General features: G+C 39.4%; 1 protein-coding gene across 3 annotated transcripts in view; it reads left to right on the top strand.

Moving 5' to 3' along the window:
- Positions 1–1,022: 1,022 nt before the first annotated feature.
- Positions 1,023–23,348, top strand: part of KCNIP4 (potassium voltage-gated channel interacting protein 4) — a 390,138-nt gene continuing 367,812 nt past the window's right edge. Inside the window, exon 1 of one of the 3 annotated variants that reach the window (XM_058024105.1) lies at positions 1,023–1,247. In XM_058024105.1, coding sequence (XP_057880088.1) covers positions 1,187–1,247 — 61 coding nt within the window. In that variant the 5' untranslated portion in view covers positions 1,023–1,186. Of the gene's footprint in view, positions 1,248–1,440; positions 1,679–23,348 lie in introns of those variants that run through there. The other 2 variants (XM_058024101.1, XM_058024107.1) reach the window with 2 other exon arrangements.

Genomic DNA, 23,348 nt, shown 5'->3' with positions numbered 1-23,348 from the left:
GGGAGAACTATCATTATTGAAGCATTTTCTAATGGTATGTCATGTGTCATAGTAGGCTTTGATAAATTAGAGGTGCTAAGAAGATGTCTTAAAACGCCCTTTCCAAAACATACGCTGGGGTTTAGGGAGTGCTCCCAGCCTGTGCTAAGCCCGACGGAGGTGTCCGAGGGGCGCAGCTGCGATGGGAGCTCCCCTGCGCTCGGTGCGCTCCGTGTCCGGGGCGGCCCGCGGCTAACAGGTGATGCGGGCCCCGCCTGTGTGCGCTCCGTGTCCGGGGCAGCCCGCGGCTAACAGGTGATGCGGGCCCCGCCTGTGTGCGGCCCGGCCCTGCGGGACCCCGGCCCGGGCAGTCCCCACGGCCGCCCCGCTCCGGGGCGCAGGTGCCAGCTCAGCCCCGCGGCGGCTGCGGCCCCGGGGCAGCTCGGGGAGGGAGGTAAGCGAGCCCAAGCGCTCCGTGTCCCGGCAGGGCAGGGAAGGGGGAAAGTAAGCGAGCCCAAGCGCTCCGTGCCCCGGCCCCGGGGCAGCTCGGGGAAGGTAAGCGAGCCCAAGCGCTCCGTGTCCCGGCAGGGAAGGGGGAGGTAAGCGAGCCCAAGCGCTCCGTGCCCCGGCCGGGCAGCTCGGGGAAGGTAAGCGAGCCCAAGGGCTCCGTGTCCCGGCAGGGAAGGGAGGGGAAGGTAAGCGAGCCCAAGCGCTCCGTGTCCCGGCAGGGAAGGGGGGGGAAGGTAAGCGAGCCCAAGCGCTCCGTGTCCCGGCAGGGAAGGGAGGGGAAGGTAAGCGAGCCCAAGCGCTCCGTGTCCCGGCAGGGCAGGGAGGGGAAGGTAAGCGAGCCCAAGCGCTCCGTGTCCCGGCAGGGAAGGGGGAGGTAAGCGAGCCCAAGCGCTCCGTGTCCCGGCAGGGAAGGGGTCGCGGCCGCGGCCCCGCCGGAGCCCCGCGCCGAGCCCGCCCCGCGCCGCGCGGGTGGCGGGGGAGGCGCCGCCGCCGAGGCGGGGCCGCGCTCCCGTTCCCGCTCCCGTTCCCGCTCCCGCTCCCTCTCCGCTCCGCCGCTCCCAGCCCTGCTCCCGTCCCCGCTCCCGCTGCCATCCCGCTCCGCTCCGCCGTGCCCAGCCCCGCTCCGCTCCGCTCCGGCGCGGCCCCGCTGCGGCGGTGCTGCCGCGCTTTCCCGGCGCGGCTCCGGGCGCCTCCCGGCATGGACGTGAGGCGAGTGGAGAGCATCTCGGCGCAGCTGGAGGAGGCCAGCTCCACAGGCGGTAGGACGCGGGGACGCGCTGAGTTATCCGGGGCTCTCGTCCCCTCTGCTCTGGCAGCGAGTGTGGCTGCTCGGCGTGGGGCGGGGAGGGGGAGCTGCCCGCCCGTGCGAGGGGCGAGCGCGCCCGCGGGCAGATGGATGTGTGCGTGGCTATGGGGACGGTAAGCGAGCGCTTCGTGCCTGGGATTCGGGCTGAGAGGCGTTCAGGGGCTTCGCGAATCCCGCCCTAAGCTGCCTGCTCTGACCTAACTGGTACTTTTGCCTTTGCTGAAACGACTTGGGGCTGGGAGTGATCCTCCAGGGCACGTCCTCTCTAGTGACCAACTTCAGGAGGTAATTTTGGTCAGGCTCCCTTACACCTCCTGCTTTGGTTTCCATTGCACCTCTCTGATGCCTAAGCGGCAGCTATTTGATGGAGACCAGCTGCTTCTGGTAAGCCTTCTTTGGTGCCTTTCTTTCTCTGTACCTCACATTGCCGTTACACATTCACCTGAGAAAGGCTACAGGATAACTTGAATTTTAGGGAGGAAAAAAACAGGTCTTGCTATCCTCCACAGGGATTTTGACTCCTGGAGTGCTAAGAGTTTTTTCCCAGTTATTTAAGAACGAAGCTTCTTGGGTGCAGTGTGTGTAAGTGTTGCCGAGAAAAGTGTTCAGCTCAAGCCAGCTGGATAAGCAGAGGATAGTTGGACAGTTAATGAAAAACTTTGCAAAACAGGCAGTCAAAAACAGGGAAAACTTATTTTCTTAGAAATGGTGTTTCTTGCTTTGCAGCTAGATTTCTCATGAACTGTGATGCCAGTGTAGAATAGTAGCCTTACCAACAAGTTGTTTGAAAGACTCAGTGTAATCCCACCATTTGCTTGATTTCTAATGCTTCAGAATGCATCTTCTGCTTGCTTGAAGAGGTTCGCAGCCATGTGTTTCCTGCTGGATTGTACTAGGTTTTTCTCTTTTCTTAATATCCTAGCTTTTTTATGTTTTAGAATGTGTAGCGTTTCATGTAGGATACCAGGTCATTTGTGTTGGGGAGAGGGAACTTTTGTATTTGACTGTGCTATCAGCTCAATTGTAAATCTGTCTTTGCATTTCACTAAAGTTTTGGGAAAAAATGTGTCGTCATTATAATTATCCAATAAGGAACATGGCCACAAAAGTGGTGTTGTGATACTTCTTGCTACTTTTCAGATCCAGCACCCTCAAGTTATAATTTAGGCTTTTCCCTCCATGTACCACTTCAGCCTTCTGGCTATAGCCTCTTAGAGGTCTGGAAGTCAAACTGTTTGTCCATAACACATATATCATCAGAGACAAACGGCGAGCAGGCTCTTGGCTACCTGTGCAACCACCATGCAGGACTGTTCAGCCAAAACAAAACTGGGGTCATGATTCAGGCATAGTGGGTTTGTACAGCTGCTGTTGAGGAATTATTTGGTTTGTGGATCATTAATGTAGGGATTGAAGCATAAAGAGAGTTTAAAGGTTAATTTTATTTTTCTAACAGGTATAGTTTGCAGTAGCAGGAAAGCGTCTATACAAAAATTGGGGGAATATCTGAATCCATGTCATGCAAGTAATAGGAAATACCCAGATGATGTTTTTATGGAAATTGCCTTCAGTTGAGCTGTATATTAGATGTGTTTTCTCTTTTGGTTCTCTTGATATGCATGCGTAGTAGCTTTTAAAAATTAATGACAGCTTTAATTCACTTCAAGCTTGTAATGGTGAAAAGAAGTAAGTTACACTTTTACACTCTTTTAGAGCAAGAAAAATCTGACTGAAACATGACTTACTGTGCGAAAAACATTTCTCAAAAGTAAGTTTTTATGCCAGAAAAAGAATGCCAGAAAGATAAAAATGACAGAGCTAGAAGGAAATACCTCCTTTCTTTTGGAGAATGACATACATTACTCAACAGATATCACCAGTGTGATGTGATGTGATGTGAAGCTAACAAGTGTCTAGCTTCACTCCTTTGGGCTTTCTTCTTATGTGAGACAGCCCATTTATTTTCATCTTCCCACAGTTTTGGCCCTTTTTTGTCTAAACTTTCCTTTACACTTCTCTCTAGCTGTCTCCCTCCAGGCTCTTAAATGTTCAACTCATTTTCAGTGCCATCAGCATTTCTGAATGTACCTGTCTGTTGCATTTTTAACAAGGAAGGTGGATTTTTTTCTCATTAATTCTCTTCAAATAGAATCATAGCTTCAAACGTTAGTCATTTTTAAATGGTAATGCCTGCAGTAGAGCTGTTACGGGGATTTGATGTTAATGCACGAGAGTCAGAAAATGAAACCAGCAAAAGTGCGACTGTTCCTCAATTTCATTTTTCCAAGTGAAATAAAACCCAAAAAATGCACAGGCAGCTTGAATAATGAGAATTATTAATGAAAAAGGCAACATTTTATGCCTTTTAACAGGCAGTGACTGCCTTAAGCTGATCTTCTCCTTACATTTAATTTTGCACCTTGCAGGTCTTCTTCTGATTCAAGGGCATTCAAATTAATGTCAATTGAAGCACCACTGAGAGTTGTTGAAGTATGAGACTGTTTCCTCTGTGGAATACTGAGCCATTGTAAGGATGAACTGTTTCATTCCTCTGCCTTATGAGATTGTCTTTATCAATGTTTTATCTATCAGAAAGCTGCATTTGTGCTAGTGATAGTCAAAACTCATCTGCTGCTGGGTAAAGGCATGCAGTGTCTTAGCAAAATGAGAAGAGCAGAGGGAGATTATCAGTAAAAGTTTGTGTGGGTAAGAACAAGTTTAATCACAAAATGTCCTGTGGGTTCAATATCTAGGACAAACTTAAGCTGTTGGGAATACTAATATGAATAAGGCATTATCACAGCAACTGGTTGCTTTGCTTTAGGGTGTGATGAATTCAGAATGGGCATTGTGCTGACCAGTGTGACCATGCTTATTCAAAAAACATAAATATTTATGAAAGCCATGGTGTCATTTATGCCAAGTTTTAAAGAGTTTCAGTTATTAGACAAGGCAGTTCATGTTATGAAAAGGGTTGTAATTTCTACATTGTGGGCGGAAGTACCACAATGGACCAAATAGTATTATTAAGCAGTGTTTATCCAACTTTATGTTTACTTAGAGTTAAATATTCTCTGCTATACCTCTGGGACATCCTTGTGCACTAGTGCTCACTTTTGCTTTTAATGAATGACTTATCTTGTTGCTTGGGGCATTCTTAGAAGACAAAGGAAATAGTGCTAAAAGGACAAAAAATTACATATTGAATAAGCTGAAAATAGGAAGTTAGGGAAAGGGATGCTAAGAAAAAGTAAGAAAGTGATAAAATATACTGGGAAACAATTACAGGAAAAAAAGAAGAGGTGGGAAGGGGGAAAGGAGGAAACAGATTTTGTATCTCATGTGTTGAGGTACAAAATCTGTGTTAGTAGTGGGTATTGGACCAATTTCTTTATATCCCAGTTGGGATTCATCTGACACAATGAAAAGCAGGCAGTGACTTTCCAAGTGATGTGCACCAATATTCATATCAATGTGATCAGTTGGTTTGTCTGGGAGCTCCATCCAAAGAATGAGCTGTCAATCAAGAGTCAGCCTTACTATTTTTACTAATGATCTGTTGTCTCCAGACACTCTTCTTCATTGGATTCTTTCAAGATTCTGATGGACAGGGTGCTGGACTGTCTTGTCTAGACTGTGCTAGAAGTGCTGCTGCCAAATGCAATGCTTTTCCTGTGAAATCTGCAAATACGTAAAGGAAGGAATAAATTAAATGGACTCACAAACTAATAAAGGATCTATGTGTGTGATGGACGTGCAAGGAGATGCAAATATTTTCAGTGTAAAATATACATTCTACTCCTGCAGCGTGGAGGAAACAATTGACACTTAAGAGAACTGACTGCAGCATAAGCCTCTGTATAAAATTTGAGTTCTGCCTCACTCTCCAGTTCCTCTGTTCAATGAGGATAAAGAAGTAATTACATGCAAAATTCTGTTATAGATAGTCATATTTGACATGAGTGCTGAAAATAAAGGCTTTCCTCAATATAAATTTTACATAATGTAAACATCAATTTTTACAAAATACAGCTTTCTTCTTAATTATACTGTCTGTCAAGATTACTACCTATGCTCGGAAAGATGATATATAAATAACTGAACATCTGGACAAGCTTCAGGTGTACTTGGCTTAGAGAATTTATGCTTTCCTGGGGTTATTAGACTTTTTGAAATGTGTAGAGGCAGATTTGGTATCTCACGGGAAGTGTAGCCATAAAAGAGGTAGCTGGTGTGTGTCATGGAAAGCTTTTACAGTGTATCAGATAAGCACTTAGGACTTTGGGTTGGAGCTGAATATTTGATCTGTGCAGCATTCAGCTGTAATCTATCCCATCTCAGTCTCTCAGTTTGCCATTGTGATTTATTCGGAATCTTTGGCACTTGAAAAAGAAAGTATCTAAAAATACAACGCCTGATTGCTTCACTGTTTCATGGATATGTGCATTCCTGCCAGGCTGTCCTACTATCATCTCCCCATCCCCCTCACCAATTCTGCTGGTCCTGTCTTTCTTTCAGGTACCAAAATAGACTGTATTTGAACTCTTCCTTGCCAAACAGATGCTGGCCATTTATTGTCTCCTATGAGCAGAGACCATTAGTCCTGTTTGAGATGAGAGAGAAAACATTAGCAAACAGTTGTGGTCTTGGAAGTCAAGGATCCAAATTTCAGTAGTTGTAGTCGACACAGTCTGAACCAAGTAGGATTCCCTTCCTTATTAGCACAGACTTCTGGGACTTAAGAAGTGCAGATACTAAACCTTCATTATTTGGAGCACACTGTGGTGGAGGTGTTTAATGGATGATATTTCTCCATAGTGTTTGGCTTGAACTGTAATGTGTGGCTGCACCAAAAGCAAATGGACAAGAGTTTGACATAGGCAATTGTTTTTCAATAGTAGCTGTCTTTTTAGAATCCTAGTTTCTCTGGCAAGAGCTTTGCTTTCCATTGCTTTGATGGCTAAGTAGTGTTTGGCCTGGATTTCCCACTGAGGACACCAGGTAGAATGAGGAAGAGAAGTGAATGTACGTGTTTTGGGGCCTATAGAATTTTGGAAAGCATGGAATCCAGTTTTCTGCGATGTTCTCAATTGTTAGCTCGTAATTGTGTTACAGGAGCTTTAGGATCATATAGATCATGATTCGATTTATTTTTCCCTCATCATTTTCCATTTTCACACACTACAGGAGAGATTGTTTCTGTTATCACCTTCATGCATGCAGCAGCAGAGGAGATTGGGCTCTAGATTTATTTCCATGAATTTGGGAGATCTGTAGACAGCAATAAACTGGCAGCAGTTTAAAATATGTGGTTGAGTCGGAAATATATTGAATCCATTCGCCTCTAAGAATAAGCCCAAACACAGAATAAAAGCTGTATATCTGAGCTCATACTGTGTTTTATTTCTGGCAGCTCAGCAGAGACTTAATATGGTATTAAAAGGAACTCTCTGTCAGAGTTCTGAAAATAAATATAGTGTTTCTCTTTTATATTCTTTTTCACCTATAAAGCAAATTTCTTTAGAGGTACACTTTATAGTTGTGCTCCCCTGTTTTATGTTTATAATTTACACTGCTGTAACACAAACAGTGGTAGGAAAGTCACAGGTTCTTTTGTGTCCACTGGAGAAATAAACTAGAGGTGGAATGCGTGATAATAGAGAATCCTAAAATATAGACAGTTTGCCCTATTCAGAAAAATGATGCATTTAAATGTTTGGATTTTACTGTAGGAGATAATACCTTTGTTTGTCTACCAGGTATTTTTCACCAGCTAATGCATAATCCCCAAGCACAGTTAAATGTTTAGCACTACACAGCACATTATACCCATATGCCACAAAGTTGCCAAGTGGTGACAGCATAAAAAAAGTCTTCCAAATCTGAATATCCTAAGACATAGACTTCAAGGTGGTTGATCTATATCGTGCAGTCAGTAAGAAAGGGTTTGCTATTTTATTGACAGGTAAATAGCCCCTCAATTTTACTGATAATGTTTTCTTGTTCTCACAATTTTCAGTTACCTCTCTTTATCTCCAGATAGTTATATTATGAATATTGCTGTAGGTAATAGGTTTTAGTAGAGAACATCTTTTTTTTAAAATCAAACTTTTATTAATAATCCAGAGGAACATTTAGGATTTATTAGAAAGGTAAACAGTAACCACAAAGTGTGATGATGGGTCTGATTCTTCACAGTGGGAACAGCCAGAACAGCATGTCATCACAGTAAGTCATTTGATTATTGTGACTTTTCCTGAACCCTTTGATACTGGTGGGAACAATTGCAATGAATAAGGATTTTTAAAATTAAATGCAGTTATTTGACTTAGAAATTTTAGTGATATTACAGACTGGGTTATAATAAAAGTGCATTGAAAAACAAGTTTGTGCCAAAATGAAAACATTATATGAAAAAAGATCTATCCCAAGTATTTGCATTAAATTGAAAAAGAAAAAAAAGTTTGATTTTTAAAAAAATAATTTAACATGGTTACATGATGCAACTTGAAACAGTCATCTTTTGAAAGTCACACTATATAACATCTGTCAGATACAAGCCCTATTGCAACCGAACATGGAGGTTTGGGATTTTATAATATATAGAGATGTCTGTGTACATTCTAAGCACCATAAATTAGCAATCTGTAATCACATTTTCAAAATCCCTGCACCAGTACTGCTATAATGGTTTTTTGTTTGTTTGTTTTTGTTGGTTTTTTTTTCCCATAAATGTTGCAGCTCATAGTTTCAAAGAACGCTCGAGAAAGATTGACCCTTTTTGAGATTGTTTGTTTTAGAGTGTGCCAAAGCCTGTTGCACCAACAGCTCCTGGGCCTTTTGCAGCAGGAGGTGCTCCCTCCCTGTCCAGGCACTGAGAGGGGTCAGGGCAAGCCCCTGCACACACATGTGGGATTACAGACCCTACCTGAGTGGTTAAAAGAAAGGAGAGGACAAAGACCAGGAAATGCCTTTTATGTGTGTGGCTTTAGTGGTGTCTGAGCAAGTGGACTTGGGGGTCTGCTGTTCTGTTACCTTTAGAGATAATTGAATCCTGTTTTAAGGGATTCTGTCTTAAAAAATGTAGGAGAAAAGAATAGTCCTGAAGAATAGTCCATTGAAGCAACATAACAGATGTGTATCGGGGATATGCAACCATAGATTCATGTTTTGCCTCATTGTGTGCTGGTAGCAGTATGATAGGTGTTTCTTCAGATCACCATAGGTCTTGAGTTTTGACTGTTTTGCTGGTTTTAACCCAGGCTATCCAGATGTCCTTAATCATTCTGCCTGTTGGCTTATATTCCAATGCTCAGTAAGTGAATTGTATACTGCATATTTTCTGATGCAGTCTTTCTATTCTGTGTATTATTTTCCATGTTGATTTATGGACATTTGAGTTTATTGTAAAGTATCATCTGTTGTAATGCTATCTATAAAGAAAGATAAATCTAGGCTTTTTGTTTGAGGAATTGTGTGGTGGCAGCATCGACCTGCTGGTAACTGAAACAAATATACATTCAAATTTGTTGTTATTTTAAAAAAAGTGCTGTAATCGACATACACACACACTTAGGTGCTGCCCTGATTTCTGCCCAGCCAGTCTACCAAATCTAAGATGAATAAGAAAAAGAAAAATAAACAAGATCTATCTACTCACTATACTGTTTGCTTTGAAGGTGCTGCTTCCAGCCTTCTCTGCCTGGTAGATGGCTGGTAAATGGGCAAGAGCAGGTCAAAGAGCAGGATGGGTTTGGTAGACAGGCGATGGTGTTGCCCTTTCTGCCTTCTTTTCCATGATGATGACTACAAACCTCTTTGCAGGAGATTGACACCTCCAACTCTGTCAAGCGATGGCTCCTGCTTCTGTCAGTCTGTCACTTGGAAGCACATATGAATCCCTCAGCTCAATGGGCACTTTCTGACCTTTTTTGCATAATCTTTTTCCTCAGAGGGATGTTATTTCTAGGTTACATGCTTCTTTCTTGGTTGCTTGATTGTCAGTCAAAGGAGAGGAGAGTAGGTGATGCATCCAGTGGAACTAGTGGTCTCTAATGCATGTTTTATAAAACAGAATTCTGACAGACTGGAGGAAAAACAGCACGTGGAGGTTTAGGTGAGGGGGAAGCAGACATGACTGAGGGTATAGGGACATAGTTCTTTACATGGCACACCTGCTGTCAAGTTTCTCCCAGTACCTTAAATCTTTACTAAAAATATGAACCAGTAGGACTTACTTAAAATTAGACAGACTTACACACCTTGTTTATTGTTTGACTGGCAGAGTTGAACAATATTTAGACATTATTTTGACTCATAAAAATACTGTTGTCAGTTACAGCTTTTGTTTGCATTCAGCAACTTTTCTCATACTAAACTAGAATAAAGTAATTCTGTGTTTCAATATAGACTTATAAAGATCTCTTCCTGTGTATAAAGGCCTTGAGCCACCCCAGACTTGACAATCAGTACATTTTCTTGTTCTTGAAAATATGGGAGGTGTTCAGCTAAAATCCCATGTTGTGCTAAAAAAACCAAACCTCTACTCTTAATTTAGCTTGTTTTACTTTGCCAGAGTTCAAAAATGACTGCTTATACTTAGAAATGCAAAAGTAAGAATGTTTTGACCTGTTTAGGTAGTAAAACTACCTAAAAAGTGTCAGTAAATTCCTAATGTCTTATTAAGCAGTGTTTTATCAGCAGTTGTTTTAATCAACAGCACTTAAATTGCTGCTAGGCTGACAATCTGTTAGGACTTTTTCAATTGAACAATTTAGAAGAAAGTAGGCTTTTTTTGGTGTATTTTTCTTTTCCTTTAAAGAACCCAAAGCATTAATAATGTGTTTTCATGTAAGCCTTTTTACAAAGAATATGTACAGAAATGCTGTCAGTTTAGTGACTAATTCCTCCATGAAGACGAACAAGAAAACGTTGATGGCATTATCAAACCACCCCTTGGTAGGCAGCAGCTCACAATCCTGACTGTGGGGGTGATATATATACTTTCCATTCTGCAGGTGTAGTGTTGGAATAAAGGAGTATGCAATAGCCAACACACATAGTTCATTAGGTAGTTTCTTCTTGCAAGAACACAGAATGTTTTGCGTTCCAAGAGGGGTGTGTATTGGTTAAATGCACCTTGCACTCAAACAATTAATGTAGATCTTCTGGATCCATCAGTGCCTGTTTCATTCTGATTGAAAGCCTGACCTTGCAGCAGCTGCAGTTCAGTGCAGTGTTGGTAGCTGAGGATGATCCTGTTATACTTAAGAAAGGCATTTGTTCATAACTGCTTGAACAGCTGACTTTAGTTCTTCAGGTTCTGAAGCTTCTTACAGAGAAGGGAAGAAACAAAGCTTTTGTCTCTTCCTGCATAGTCCATAATTTCATAGGCCAAAACGGGCTGTAGGGGATACCCAGCTATATTGACAATACACCCTGTAATGCTAATACAATCTTACCATGCTAATATAATGAAAAAGAATATGAGAATGTGAGAAGTAAATAGAGATATCAAAAGACAACCTGTTTACTTATTCAAAATAATGAAGAGCATTTCTAATCCAAATCACCAAATCTGCAACTTTTACATGTCAGTTAATTATTTGCTTTCTGGCAAACAAAACTTCCTCAAGGAATGCTGAGATTTTTGTGTAATATCTTCATTTGAGAAACTTTCATTATAAGAAAAAAAATCCTACTGCTGGCAGAGTTGTGACTTTTCTGGCTGAGGACAAGAGAAATAGACATATACTCAGTCAAGTTTACATGTTTGTGTTTGTCTCTGAATGCTAGGCAGACAGTGACTAACCAGGCTGACTGCATACAATTGTGTGTAATCCATACAGCCTGCTCAAGGCTAGAGCCTGATACAAAATCCAGCTCAAAAATTCTATTACATTGGATTTCATTTGTAATTTTGAGATAAAAGCGATAAAAATCCATGGAATCACAGAAAAATGTTTTGGAAGAGAAGGTGAGAAGTCTTCCTGTTTCTCCTGATTCCCCAAGGCAGGATCAAATATTCATATTCTGGTTCAGATGGCTTTTTGCTCAATGTACTTAAAACTCACCACTACTGGGTGCTTTATGACATTGTTGGTTAATCTATTCAAGAATTTATCTTTCCTGATACGAACTGTTTCCTAGTCCTAAAGTGAATCTTCTTACATTTAAAGCCTGGTACCCAAATTGGATGAAATACATAGCCAAGATTTTATAGTACTGAATAGGACAAAAAATGCATTTGGAATGTCTTAGATTTTTGTCTTGTTTATAGTTTTAAGTCTGAACTGCTGTCCCTTCCAAAGCAGCCTTCCACCTATCCTCAGCCTGTGATTTAACATGCTCAGCAGTGGCAGACTTCCCAGACAACTTCCCAGTTGTCACCTAAATAGTTTTTCTCCACTCTGTTTCAACAAGATAGATAATTTCTCTGGAAGTTTACTTGATAGGTTCTAAATTATCCTTTACAAATGATAACTGTTTTTGAGTGTTGCTTTTTATCTTCTAACTTTCAAACTTGTTGGAAGCTTACTGACTACAGTGCTTGAAATTGGAAAATCGAAAGTAGGGTAAAGATTTCAACTTATCTGCCCCTCACAAATGAGAGATTGCAGCTTGCCCCTGTTGATGTAGTTTTTCCTCATCCTGCAAGAGCTCTGTAGGTTACTGCTTCCATGGAGATGAGATCAGCTGCTCCCAGTTTGTGTTGGGAGTAAGTTGTGCAGTGCACAACTCTTTGTATGAATTAGTTCTCGAGAATTTGGGACGAGGTAGGAATCATTGTCTTGCAAGAAAAAACAACCATCAACTTTTCCTCATCTCTATGGGAAGCTTGATGGAAGGCTGTGTGGACTCTCAAGGGCCTCCAGAGCTCTTTTATGATCTGAACAGATATTCCAAATAAATAAAGAAGCACAGCTTAACTTGCACTTCTTTCCAGCTATTTATTGCATTTGGATCTTCAGAAAGAAAACTTTGTCAGTGACCCTTTTATGAACTCGATCTTTTCTAAGAATATTTTATCTCTTGAACATTTGATATGTAGCATGAACTTAGTTCTCTCTTCCATAAATAAAAACTGAAGACAGTTACTTTAAACAATTTTTTAACATGAAAAGTCAATGTCACAGGCAATAGCGAAGCTTTTGAAGTTTCAGGCATTTCTTATTTAGATTATTTTTATCAGTGCTGTACCATCTCACACTTGATAAGATGTGCCTCCGCTTTTATGAGTGTCTTTACTAAATGCTATTATAATGATAAAACAGGGTGTGCTCATTCCTCTCTCAGTTTTCAAGACTGATGTATCTAGGAGGCTTTAATCAAGAATATGTAATACATTTTAACTTTTAAACCAGCTTAAGCTTTTCTAGTTATGATTTTTGGTGTGCATACTCCAAAAGTATTTAACTTTTGTCCACTGCCTGATTAAAACCACCATTAGAATGGCACTTGCATACCAATGACCATAGAGAATTTATTATCTGTCTTTACCAAATTCATTTTTACAGTCTGATAATTTAGGGATATGGTTCTTTAAGACTGTAGCTCTGGGAGAGTTCTGTGATAGCTGGTCTGTGGATGTTAATAAATTAAACTGTGTTTGACTTCAGTTGTGAGATGTGATAAAGCTGTTTTAATGAGCCCAGGCAGAGGCTTTTATCAGGCAGTCCTCTGGAGGCAGGGAGCTGGTGCTCTGGCTTTATAGCAGTCAGCATTCCCTGCTTTGGCTTTGCTGGGAAAACGTTACACTTGATTTTTATATGAATATATATAACACCATCTTCTTTTCTGTATACTTTGGGAACTTCACAGTATTCTGATTGACAGTTACTTTGTTAACATCCATCACAACTAATCTATTTTATACATTGTGTGTCTTTGTTTCACATCTTTTATTCTCCCTCTGAATTTTATGTCAAGTGTTCTACAAGTTTGTCATTCTAGCACTGCCCTTTTCCTTAAGAATAATTTTGTTAGACAGTTGACCTTAGCTGGAAATAAAGTGTGTAGTGAGTTCTATTTGTTGTGTCTGTTTCTGGGTAACTTTTTATTAGTCTATTCATAAGTCTTTTATGAAACTATTAAGCCAGTAATAACATACCTTTGATAGTACTATGATGGAGAGAACTACATTATTCTTACATGATAGGATCGCACTGCTTTTGATCAGAATTGTCACCATCTTAAATTACTGGACATTTTCTGAAGTCTTGAAGAATGATTTGTAAGTGATAGAGAAACAAAATTGAGAAGTCTTGTGGGAAAAATCATTACTTTGTCAATCTAGGCATTTGGGCTATGCCTAATATGGGGAACCTGTGATTGAGTAATAACGAGTAAGAATTTTTTCAGAGTTCTGTGAGTGACCAAGACACCGACTCAGACTGGCAGGGAATCTGAATCGTTTATTCAAAAGAAACGAGCTGGTTTTATCCACTTTTTCAAGGCACAGTATTCCCTTTTATGGTAATTCTCTCTACGTGACCTGTCCCACGTTGCCACCGGTTCTGAATGTCCTTCTGTGGGATGATCACACACTGTTTATCCGTCTGTCAGCTTCCAGCGGGCTCCTCTCCGTAGGCTCTGCCACGTGGCACCTCCTGCACCCAGGGTCAGGTGGAGACAAGGTCCCTTGTGCCCTCCTGTGCCAATCTGTGCCACCATGGGCCCCTTGTGCCCTCCTGTGCCCCTCTGTGCCACCATGGGCCCCTCTGTGTTGCCCTGTGCCTCTGCAGTCACATCCCACGGCCTGCAGCTCAACTCCATCCCATCTCTTCCTACAGAGTTCCACTTCAGACTAATTCTAGTCTAGTTCAATTGACTAAATGCCTGCTAACATTTGTAGTGCATTAAGTGAGCTCCCAGAAGGCATCTTCCCACTTAGCTCCACCTAGAAAAATCTGTGTATTCCGAGTGTGTTCCATGATGGGAACCATTAGGTGACTTGTGAAAGCTTGTTCCTGATCTGGGTGGAAAAGTGAACAGGTCCGCATGTCAGACAGCACTCTGGGAGCTTTCCCAGATCTGGAAAACTGATTTGGGTGGAAAAATGAATAGGTCCACATGTCAGACAGCACTCTGGGAGCTTTCCCATTCTCTGGGACCCAGAAGTTCTGTGAGCTTGTTTGAACATTTTTATCTCTTTGGCAAATTCAAATGCGATCCTTTCTATTTTAGGCAATACTTAGGGAATCATGCTAATATTTTAGGGATTTTTTTCAAGATTAGGCCTACTTATTTTAGAATTTACTATATTAATACCTCCAAAATTGCATCTTTTTAGGATCAAATTTTCTGAGAGAGATTTTCTTAACATCTAATCACCATCATCAAGCATCATCATCATTATGCAGAATCTGCTTCTCATTTTCTGATAGAGAATGATTTCTGATAGCCTTTCTGCTATCTCTTGCCTGATTGACAATTTGCAATTAATTCATATTGTATGCATTCAGGCTGCTTGTTTAGTTGTGACTGGAACAGCACATGTGCAGAACATATTACAGACCTGCCATCAGCGAGATGCCTCCTTCAAATGTATAGCTGTGTCAAAAATAAACATCATAGAGTTTAACAGCAGAATACATGTGTGCTAGAAATCCAGTGCTGGACTTGGTCCATACAGCATCTTACATTGCCTGTTTTCAGACAGTTCTGCAACTGGATGCAACACACCCTGGTAACTTGCTGTAATTTCTGTGTTTCAGGATGCTGTTGCTTGTCCAGAGAGAATATAAGAGTTCAGTAAAAACTGAGAAAGAAAATTAAGTCAATACTACTGCAAAGAGTATAACCCTGCATGAAGGTTGCCTGTTTTTATAAATTACCTTAGTTTGTTGTGGCGTTAGAGTTGGAACTTTAAGAATAGTGGGCCAAAGTACAGCTTGTTGAATGTTTCAAGACTGTTTTCAAGTATTTTTAGAGTTTGAACATATGCATTGGGTAGCATTTCCTTGAACACCCTGGCTTTGAAATCTAATATTAGATTAGATTGTTTGCTATAGAAATAGCCACATAGCCAAATTAATTTAATTTTATGTTTGTCAAATTTTCATGCTGAATAGCTACACCTCACAATTTCTTTCTATGTTAAGGAATCAAATTTATATTCAGAGTGATTATACTTCTTTTAAGTGTTACTAAATTGCTTCTAAATCAAATTATTTCAAAGATGATGAAACTATCAGATTTATTCTTAGCTTGTATGAGTACCTTCTCAGCCTACTGCAAAAAATCTTTTGAAATCTCAGATATATGCAGACTTGCCCCCCATATTCAGTTAACTTAGGAAAAAATCACACAGGTTTATTTTTCCCAGAATTTTGTAATGGAAAGGCTTTCCATAATGGAAGCTAAAAATAGAAATTATTAATGGTAATTTTTTGAAGTTTGAAAGTGACTGAAAGTTTCTATTCAGCACTGGTGAGGCGACACCAGGAGGGCGTCCTGTGTCCATTTCTGGGCTCACGAGTACAAGGGACATGTGGGCATAGTGGAGAGAATCCACCAAATATCCATCAAGGTGATGAATGCACTGGAGCATCTGTCCTATGAGGAAAGGCCTGGGACTGTCTGGCCTGGAGGAAAGAAGGCTCAGGGAAAATGTCATCAATAAATCAACACCGAAGGGAGGGAGCAAAGAGGGCGAAGCTCTTTTCAGCAGGGCTCAGTGACAAGAGCAGAGCCAAGGGGCACAAGCACAGGGGGTTTCTCTGGAAATGAGGAATGGGGGAGTGACCAAGCGCTGGGCACAAATTACCCTTGGAGGTTGTGCAGTCTCCCTGCTTGGAGATATTCCAAAGTCATCTTCAGACGGTCCTGGGCAAACCTGCTTTAGGTAGCCCTGCTTGAATAGGGAAGGTGAGACCAGATCACCTCTGAAGGTACCTCCCACCTCAACTATCATAGGATGCTGGGACTGAAATGGACTACACTTTTTTTTTTAAAGAGTACATTGATTATAATAAATTTCTTGGGATACTTGTGGGATTTTCTTTGTATTTTTCAGCTTTGCTCACATTTCTGTCCACAGTTTTGTGTAAAAAAGTTATATCAGGCATGATTCTCACTGAAGAGAAGAGAAAACTGGTTGAATATTTTTCAGCAAATGGCAGGGAAGATTGTAGTTGCATATGAAATAGAAAGAGTGGTTCTTCAGTGTAAGATGCACTTAAACAGTAGTTCATGGGTTGGAAATGATGTTCAAAGTTAAGTAATTCAGTTCTCAGAGCACTGCATAGGCGCATCCAATCCCCCAGTTTTCTTTAACATATACTCAGTTTTAACATGTAAGCACTCAAACATTACAGATTATTGCCATGATCTATCTGAAACTAATTTTTGAGAATGGATTGTTGTGTCAATATAGTTTTCTTTTCTCTTAAGACTCCTGCTAGTTTTGTATGCTTTAAAATAGAATCTGTTCCTTCTGCCATTTCTCTAGAGCATTTCTCTAGATATGTCTGTTCAACGTTGTAGGTCATCTGTTTTTGTGAAGAGTCTTCAGAGATCATTAATAGCTGGAAATTTGAGTAATTAGTGTGAAAATGTTGGATCTGTATACATACATAGGAGATGAAAAGAATCAAAAATAATTGAATTTTCTGTTTCATTGTTTTGGTGTGTATGGTACTTGATAGTGTTTTACATCTATAGTATTCTTAAAAAAACTGAGCAGAGGAATAAAAATGCTGGTGTGGGGTGAAGATACTGGGTTTTGCAGAATGTTTCCAAACCCGAGTCTTGGATGTGTACTAAGGTGTCATTTTTTCTCAGGGAAAATGTAAACTAGGTTAGGGGTTCTGGAGTTCTTTCATATTTTTCACTTTAAGTGATTTTGAAAGTTTTTTATGTGTTATAGCCCACAGCAGCAGCATCTAGAAATTACATAATGACCCACTTAAGAAATGCAGTCAGAACAGATGCTGCAAGACTCTGCTTTAACTCACATAGAGAAGATGTCTCCAGTCAGGTCAAAGAATTTTGCAGTTGCTTGATTAACACAGGGAGTTCCTCAGCAGAACTCAGGTCAATATTAGCCTATTTTGTAAAGAAAAATGTTTGGTGATTGTATCATAATATAAATCAGATACTCTTTATCATTATTTGAAAATACAGGACATTTTCACCTAATCTGAGGTTTTGTCCCTAATGCCAGGTGAGATACTGATAACACAATTATGGGTTGGTTTCTCTTTCTTTTTTTTTTTTTTTTTTTTTTTTTTTGGTTTTTTTTTGGTTTTTTTTTGGTTTTTTGTTTTTGTTTTTTAATTGGTGATGGAAAAGTGAATCTTTAGTTCTTAAACTTCATTGCTAAAAATTATCGTGTTAATGAAAAACACATTAAAATGTTCGAGGCAAAAGCATGAGCTGAAATGTTTGTGCTTTCCATAGCTCTTCTTGTTAAAAAAGAATGGTCTTAGGTAGTATTTGTTCATTCTTAAAACACACTATCAACTTACCCTGCTTTACTAGCATTTGCTACATTTTACTAAAATTAAGCAAAAAAGCCCCAACACAGACATAGCCCTAATCTTTAAAAACTTTACAAATAGTTTTATTTTAAAATTTTGATTATCAGGTTATATTTTATGTTGAAGGCACACATAGGAAAATTACCCATTAGATTTTACAAACTCATGGGAGTTCAGAAGGAGTTTCATACTCTGAGATAGTTCTGATGGGCACATTAGCTCTCTAATGGTTCTGAGGCAAGACAGACTTTAATGAATGTCTTCATTCTACATGTCTCGTACAAAAGACTCCAGTGGGACATTTGGTCAAGGTATCTTTCTGTTCTGAAAATATCATCTATTACACCTTGTCAATATTATACCAGTTATTTTAGTAGACAGAAGACAGTTCAATCAATAATTTGCTTATTATACTCACCCACATTATTCAAAGCGAAAAGAAAAAATAAATCCTTAATTTTCAGAAATGAAAATTAGAATTTTCATATAATAAAACATAGCTACAGCTGTACCTCAAACAAACGACCAAATTTACAATAATTAAAACAATGTAAAGAACCTTCAGGAAATACTTCAACTACTATGCTTGAGCTTTTCAGTACATCCCACCTACCTATAATAGATCTGCTAATCTTGTACTTTCAGCCTTTTTGCTAAAAATGTTGGACTAAATTGAACACAGTAAGTATCCATTTGGTTTTGATTTGGTTTTCTTTTTCAGATACAAATTATGCTCAAAAAGCTTCCACTTTTTCACAGATTTTTTTTTGAACATAAGAACTGCACAATTACATTATGAATGTTCTCACCCTTCCACACTAGGAAAGCAATTGGGATTTAGTGTCCAAACCTCCTACAGGTAGCAGACTATCAGAAAACAGCTTATCCACAATCTGGCAAGCCCCATGTTCTTGGCATGTGCTGTATTTGCAGCAGAGAGCTCTGTGGTGCTGCTTGGTGAAGTCTCAAGGAATGTATAGCCAAGGATGGAGAAAGTGATGTTGGTATTTTGCAGGGAATAATGCCATTTTCTGGGACAGGTGTCATGTTAAAACTCACAAAGTTGTAAGTCCACAGTGTAGGTGGAATTGCAGAGACCCAGGTTGTGTAAAATTATTTGTTTCTGGAAAACTCAAATGATTGCCACAAAGTGGTAGAGTGGACTTTTGGAGCTCCTTTGCTGTTAACACCTTTATTTGGTGTGGAGTCATCCATGGGAGAGGTAAATCATAAAATTAACTGAATTTATGCTTGAAAATTAAAGGTATTTTTGATCAGGAGAGAGCCTTGCTCTGGTTCTTCAAGCTCCATGACACAATTATCACTACTGAAGATGGTAATCCATGCTCTAGATTGCAAGAAAAAGGTATTCAGAAGAGCCTGGTTATATTAATTTGCTACCTTTTACCAAGTTCTACCTTTTACCAAGTTAATGTAGAACCCCTTCAAGACCATGGCTCCTGCCTTCACTAAGTATGGTGACTGTTAATGGTGGCTTGGGGCAACCTAGGGACAAACGAAACCTTAATTAAAGCTAGTGCTAAGTGCTGTATGTAGGCATCAACTTTAGAAAATAAAATCACTTAGGTTCAGTTATAAAGCTCTGGAATTAGTACACTGACAGTGATTTTAAGGGGAGAATTAGTGAAGTGATTTATTATTTTTACATTGTTTCTTCTGTCTTGCAATCAAGTTTAGCTTGTCAGGTTGGGACATAGATGATACTGAAAGTCGGTAGCATACTTTCTTTTAAACATCCTGTTTATTAAAGTTGAAGTTAATGAGCCCCTAATTACTTTAATGTGGATGATAGAAGGCTTAGATACTATCCTGTGATTAATCTAGGGAAGGATTCTCATAACTAGTAATAGGGGAAGCACTTAAATTTAAAATTGTTTTTACTGAAGAGCCACTTCTTGTGGTTTTATGTGATTATTTTATAAAAGCTCTTCTATCTTTTGAGTGCTATAAACACTTGTTTAAAGCACATTTGATACTTTAAAGTTCTGAAACAATGGATAATTTACATGCTTTTCCTTTCTGTACATTTGAATATGTCTGAAGTTACATTATATCATCCGGTAGTGTTAGATCTGTATTCAAACAGAAAATAGAAAAATGAATGGGGGAAAAGAAAAATAAGCAGAGATCTTGTCTATCTTCCCATTGTTGCCACTGTTTTTTGATCACCAGTGGTTATCATGACTAGATGTCTTTAGGACCCAGTCTTTAAAATGTATGATGCAGCTGTTTATTTACGCAGCGCTTGTAACTCCCTTTAACATGAAAGGAGAAACCAGGCAGCAGGAGGATGGGTTTGATGCTGCACAGTCCGTGCATAGTGGGGTATTAAACCAGGGTGGCAGTCACCTGGCTGCCTGGACTATGCTTCTGCTCAATCAGACTGAGACCTTTCTTTCCATAGGCTGGCAAAGTTTAGGTTTCTGTAAGTAGTAAAGACTGCAGTTCAGCATGTGTGATGGAATAACCTAGGTGCTTTGCTGGTCTATTCAAATTATAATTCAACCTTTCACAAAACCCACCAAATATTGATGTTAGGTCCTCCCCTTACAGATTCATAGAGTTCTTATGGATTCCTATAGGAATTCTTCACCCTTGAGGACTTGCAAACGGACTCACTAAAGCCATTTGCAATTTAGCAAACTCCAATGATGTAGGTTAGGTTGACTCATGTTCAATGGCATTAACTTCCCTTGATGATTAATTCAATTTTTAGAGACATTTTTCTTCCTTTTCTTAATGTCAGTAATTTCCTTAAACAGCAAAAAGAAAAGGGGAAATAAAATTTGTAGGCATTGGAAGGGAGAGTAGTATTCTGAGTCCTTTGCTTCTCTCTGTGGAAATCTTCAAGTATAATTGCTGTTTTTTGCTGACGTCAAATTTCAAGGGTTCTGCAGAGAATAGCAGTTGTTCTAAAATACAATTGTACTGTTCAAAGTGCACTACAGGGTCCTAAATTCTCTTGTGAGTTGTCCCTCTATAAAAAGAAAATTGAGTCTAAATTCTGAGATTATTAGCTATTTTGTGAGATGAATTTCAAATAAAATAAAGATTGCCCTGACAAGAGCAACAAAAGAGTTTTTATGGGGGTTTTTTATGATTGAGACATACAGCAGCACTTCATACAAATATATGGGGTTTTGGCACATGTGGCATTCAGTGAAATGTTCTTTGCCATGTATATTAAATGTTTTCAGACTGGATAATGATAATAGAAAGAAGAAATAAATTAGGTTTTTTTTTTCTAGCCAAATCACAGCCTCATGACAAGTTTACCTAACTCTAGTCTCATCTAGTTATTTCTCATTTAACGGGGAAAAACCTTTCACTTACCTTCTTATTTTGCTTCTTATGAAATACTTGTGAAAATTTGAAAACCACCTATTCACATTGTTTTATTTTATTGGACCCATTATTATTTTTATAGTCATGACAGGTTCAGCCTTCTGCATTAAGGCATTGGGGTTTCTTTAACAACTTTTGGAGATAGAAAATTGCCACTAATATAAACCTCCTATTTCTACATGACAGCCATTGCTTGGCCTGCTTCTTTTAAAGGCTCAGAAGAATATTAAATATGTACATTACATGAAGGAAGAACTATTCTGAAATTAGCATAGAAGTAAGAGAAGGCCATAATTGATATAATTTTCTGACTAAACTGCAATACACTGTTTTGGCTCAAATGCTAAAATAATCTGATGTTTTTCCTTTGCTTGAATGCTTTTTGGACACGACTAAGCAAAAATATTCTGCCCAGTTCATACAGATCACTGACAAACACCACAGTTTAGGAGAACTATAAATGTGCTAACAGCACCGACAATGTCGAGGTTTTTTTGAAGTGATGCTAATTATACTGCTAAGATCACTGTTCAGAGCAGAACTCATCAGAGCCTTTTTTCAGTCAAACAGATGGTTTAAAATTTACACAAAATTTAAGGTTGAGCCTGTGGGAAGAAGCTATAAACTGCACCACACTGGACCAAAAGCTTTGGCAGTTGTGCAGCCCAGTTCCAGGGGTTGTGAGCCCCCGGAGGGCCCTGGTGACTTGGACAACAATCACCCCCCTGTGCTCCTTGTGCTGCATGGACCAAAGCATTTGTGCCTCGGCTTGGATCCTCCTCAGATGCCCAAGAATGTCGTACAGTGCTCAGTTTCACACCACTGAGAGCGCTGCTGTCAACCCTAGTCTTGCAATTTTTAGAAAAAGTGATTGCATTGTAACCATTAGTGCCTACACGTTCTGGCTTCCATTGGATGGATATCTCAAGGAACCAAAAATGCTGAATTCAGAAGGAGTTTTTTCTACAGTTTTCTAACCATGCGATAACTGGTTAGTATTGAATGTCTTACAACAAGACTGAAATGACCCCCACGTTGCATTTTTAAGTAGTTTCTTTGTATTATGTGGCTTTGCAAAGGTCTGGGCCCTTCCTGGATGTGCCCACTGTTTAGAAAGTGTGATAGACCTGATGATGTCTTTCCGTGTTGACTTTTGAAGAACACCAGTGATTACTGATTTACCTTCCTTTCAGTAGATGGAAATGCCTTCTCAAATAGCTTGGAAATCTATAAATGGAGAGTTTAGTGGATTTGGGGGCCTTGGAAATTTATTTTATACTTTAGCATATTTTTATCCTCATTATTATTTTAAATATCAAGTACATTTATGAACAAAGTTCAAGACTGGTTAAAAATGGTAGTACATAATTTTCATGTATAAAAAAATCTGCTGTTGCATATTTTGTGACTTAAATTTAGCAGAACTGCTGACATAAAGAGATGCAATTCTTGTGCATTTATGCCTTTTTTTTCCAATGAATTTTTAGAACAACCAAAGATTTTGGTTATTTTACTTTCCAAATACTAAAGTCTTCAAAGACTTTCTAATAATCCAGGGGATTAATAAGATAATACATGGATATGAAGTTACTGGATGAATGTTGCTCTCTTTTATTTTTAATTTATTTTTTATTGATCAAAAACTAGCAGCAAGTTAGATTTGAAGTCAAAAATGTAATATTTTGAAATGGAGCAAATACTTGTATTCAGAACTATATCCTGTTTTTTCTAGATTGTTTAAATAGTAAGAAGTAGGCATAGAAAAAATGCAAATTTTGGATATTTTTTCAACATGATTTGATTTCTTTCCCCAATATAATTGGAAAAATATTGTTGAATACATTGATATTGGAATCAATACCTAAGATAAAGAAATGGGATATTTTCAATTTTGTGTGCAAGTAAAATGAAAACTCTCTGGGTTTTACTACAGAAATTGTTTCATTTGGCGATGTGTGTAGAATAAAATATCCCTGTGCTTTTACATGCAAATATGGAAAAAGAAAAGAAAAAATTTGGTCTAGATGAAGAAGAAAAAAAGCTACTTATTTTCTCAGGAAAGATGGGAGACATGTCTAGTCTTATGCCATGCAAACAAAATATAGAATTTTCTAAAAAGCAAGAAAAGACATTCAGTTTCCAGAACTCTCTTAGAACCAAAGATCTGACTGTTAAAACTACTTAAAGACTGTGGGAGAGCTGCCACA

The sequence above is a fragment of the Melospiza georgiana genome, chromosome 5 (assembly GCF_028018845.1).
Source record: "Melospiza georgiana isolate bMelGeo1 chromosome 5, bMelGeo1.pri, whole genome shotgun sequence".
Classification (NCBI taxonomy): Eukaryota; Metazoa; Chordata; class Aves; order Passeriformes; family Passerellidae; genus Melospiza; species Melospiza georgiana.
Note: the sequence above shows the minus strand (reverse complement) of the source record. Positions and strands in the feature narration are given on the sequence as shown.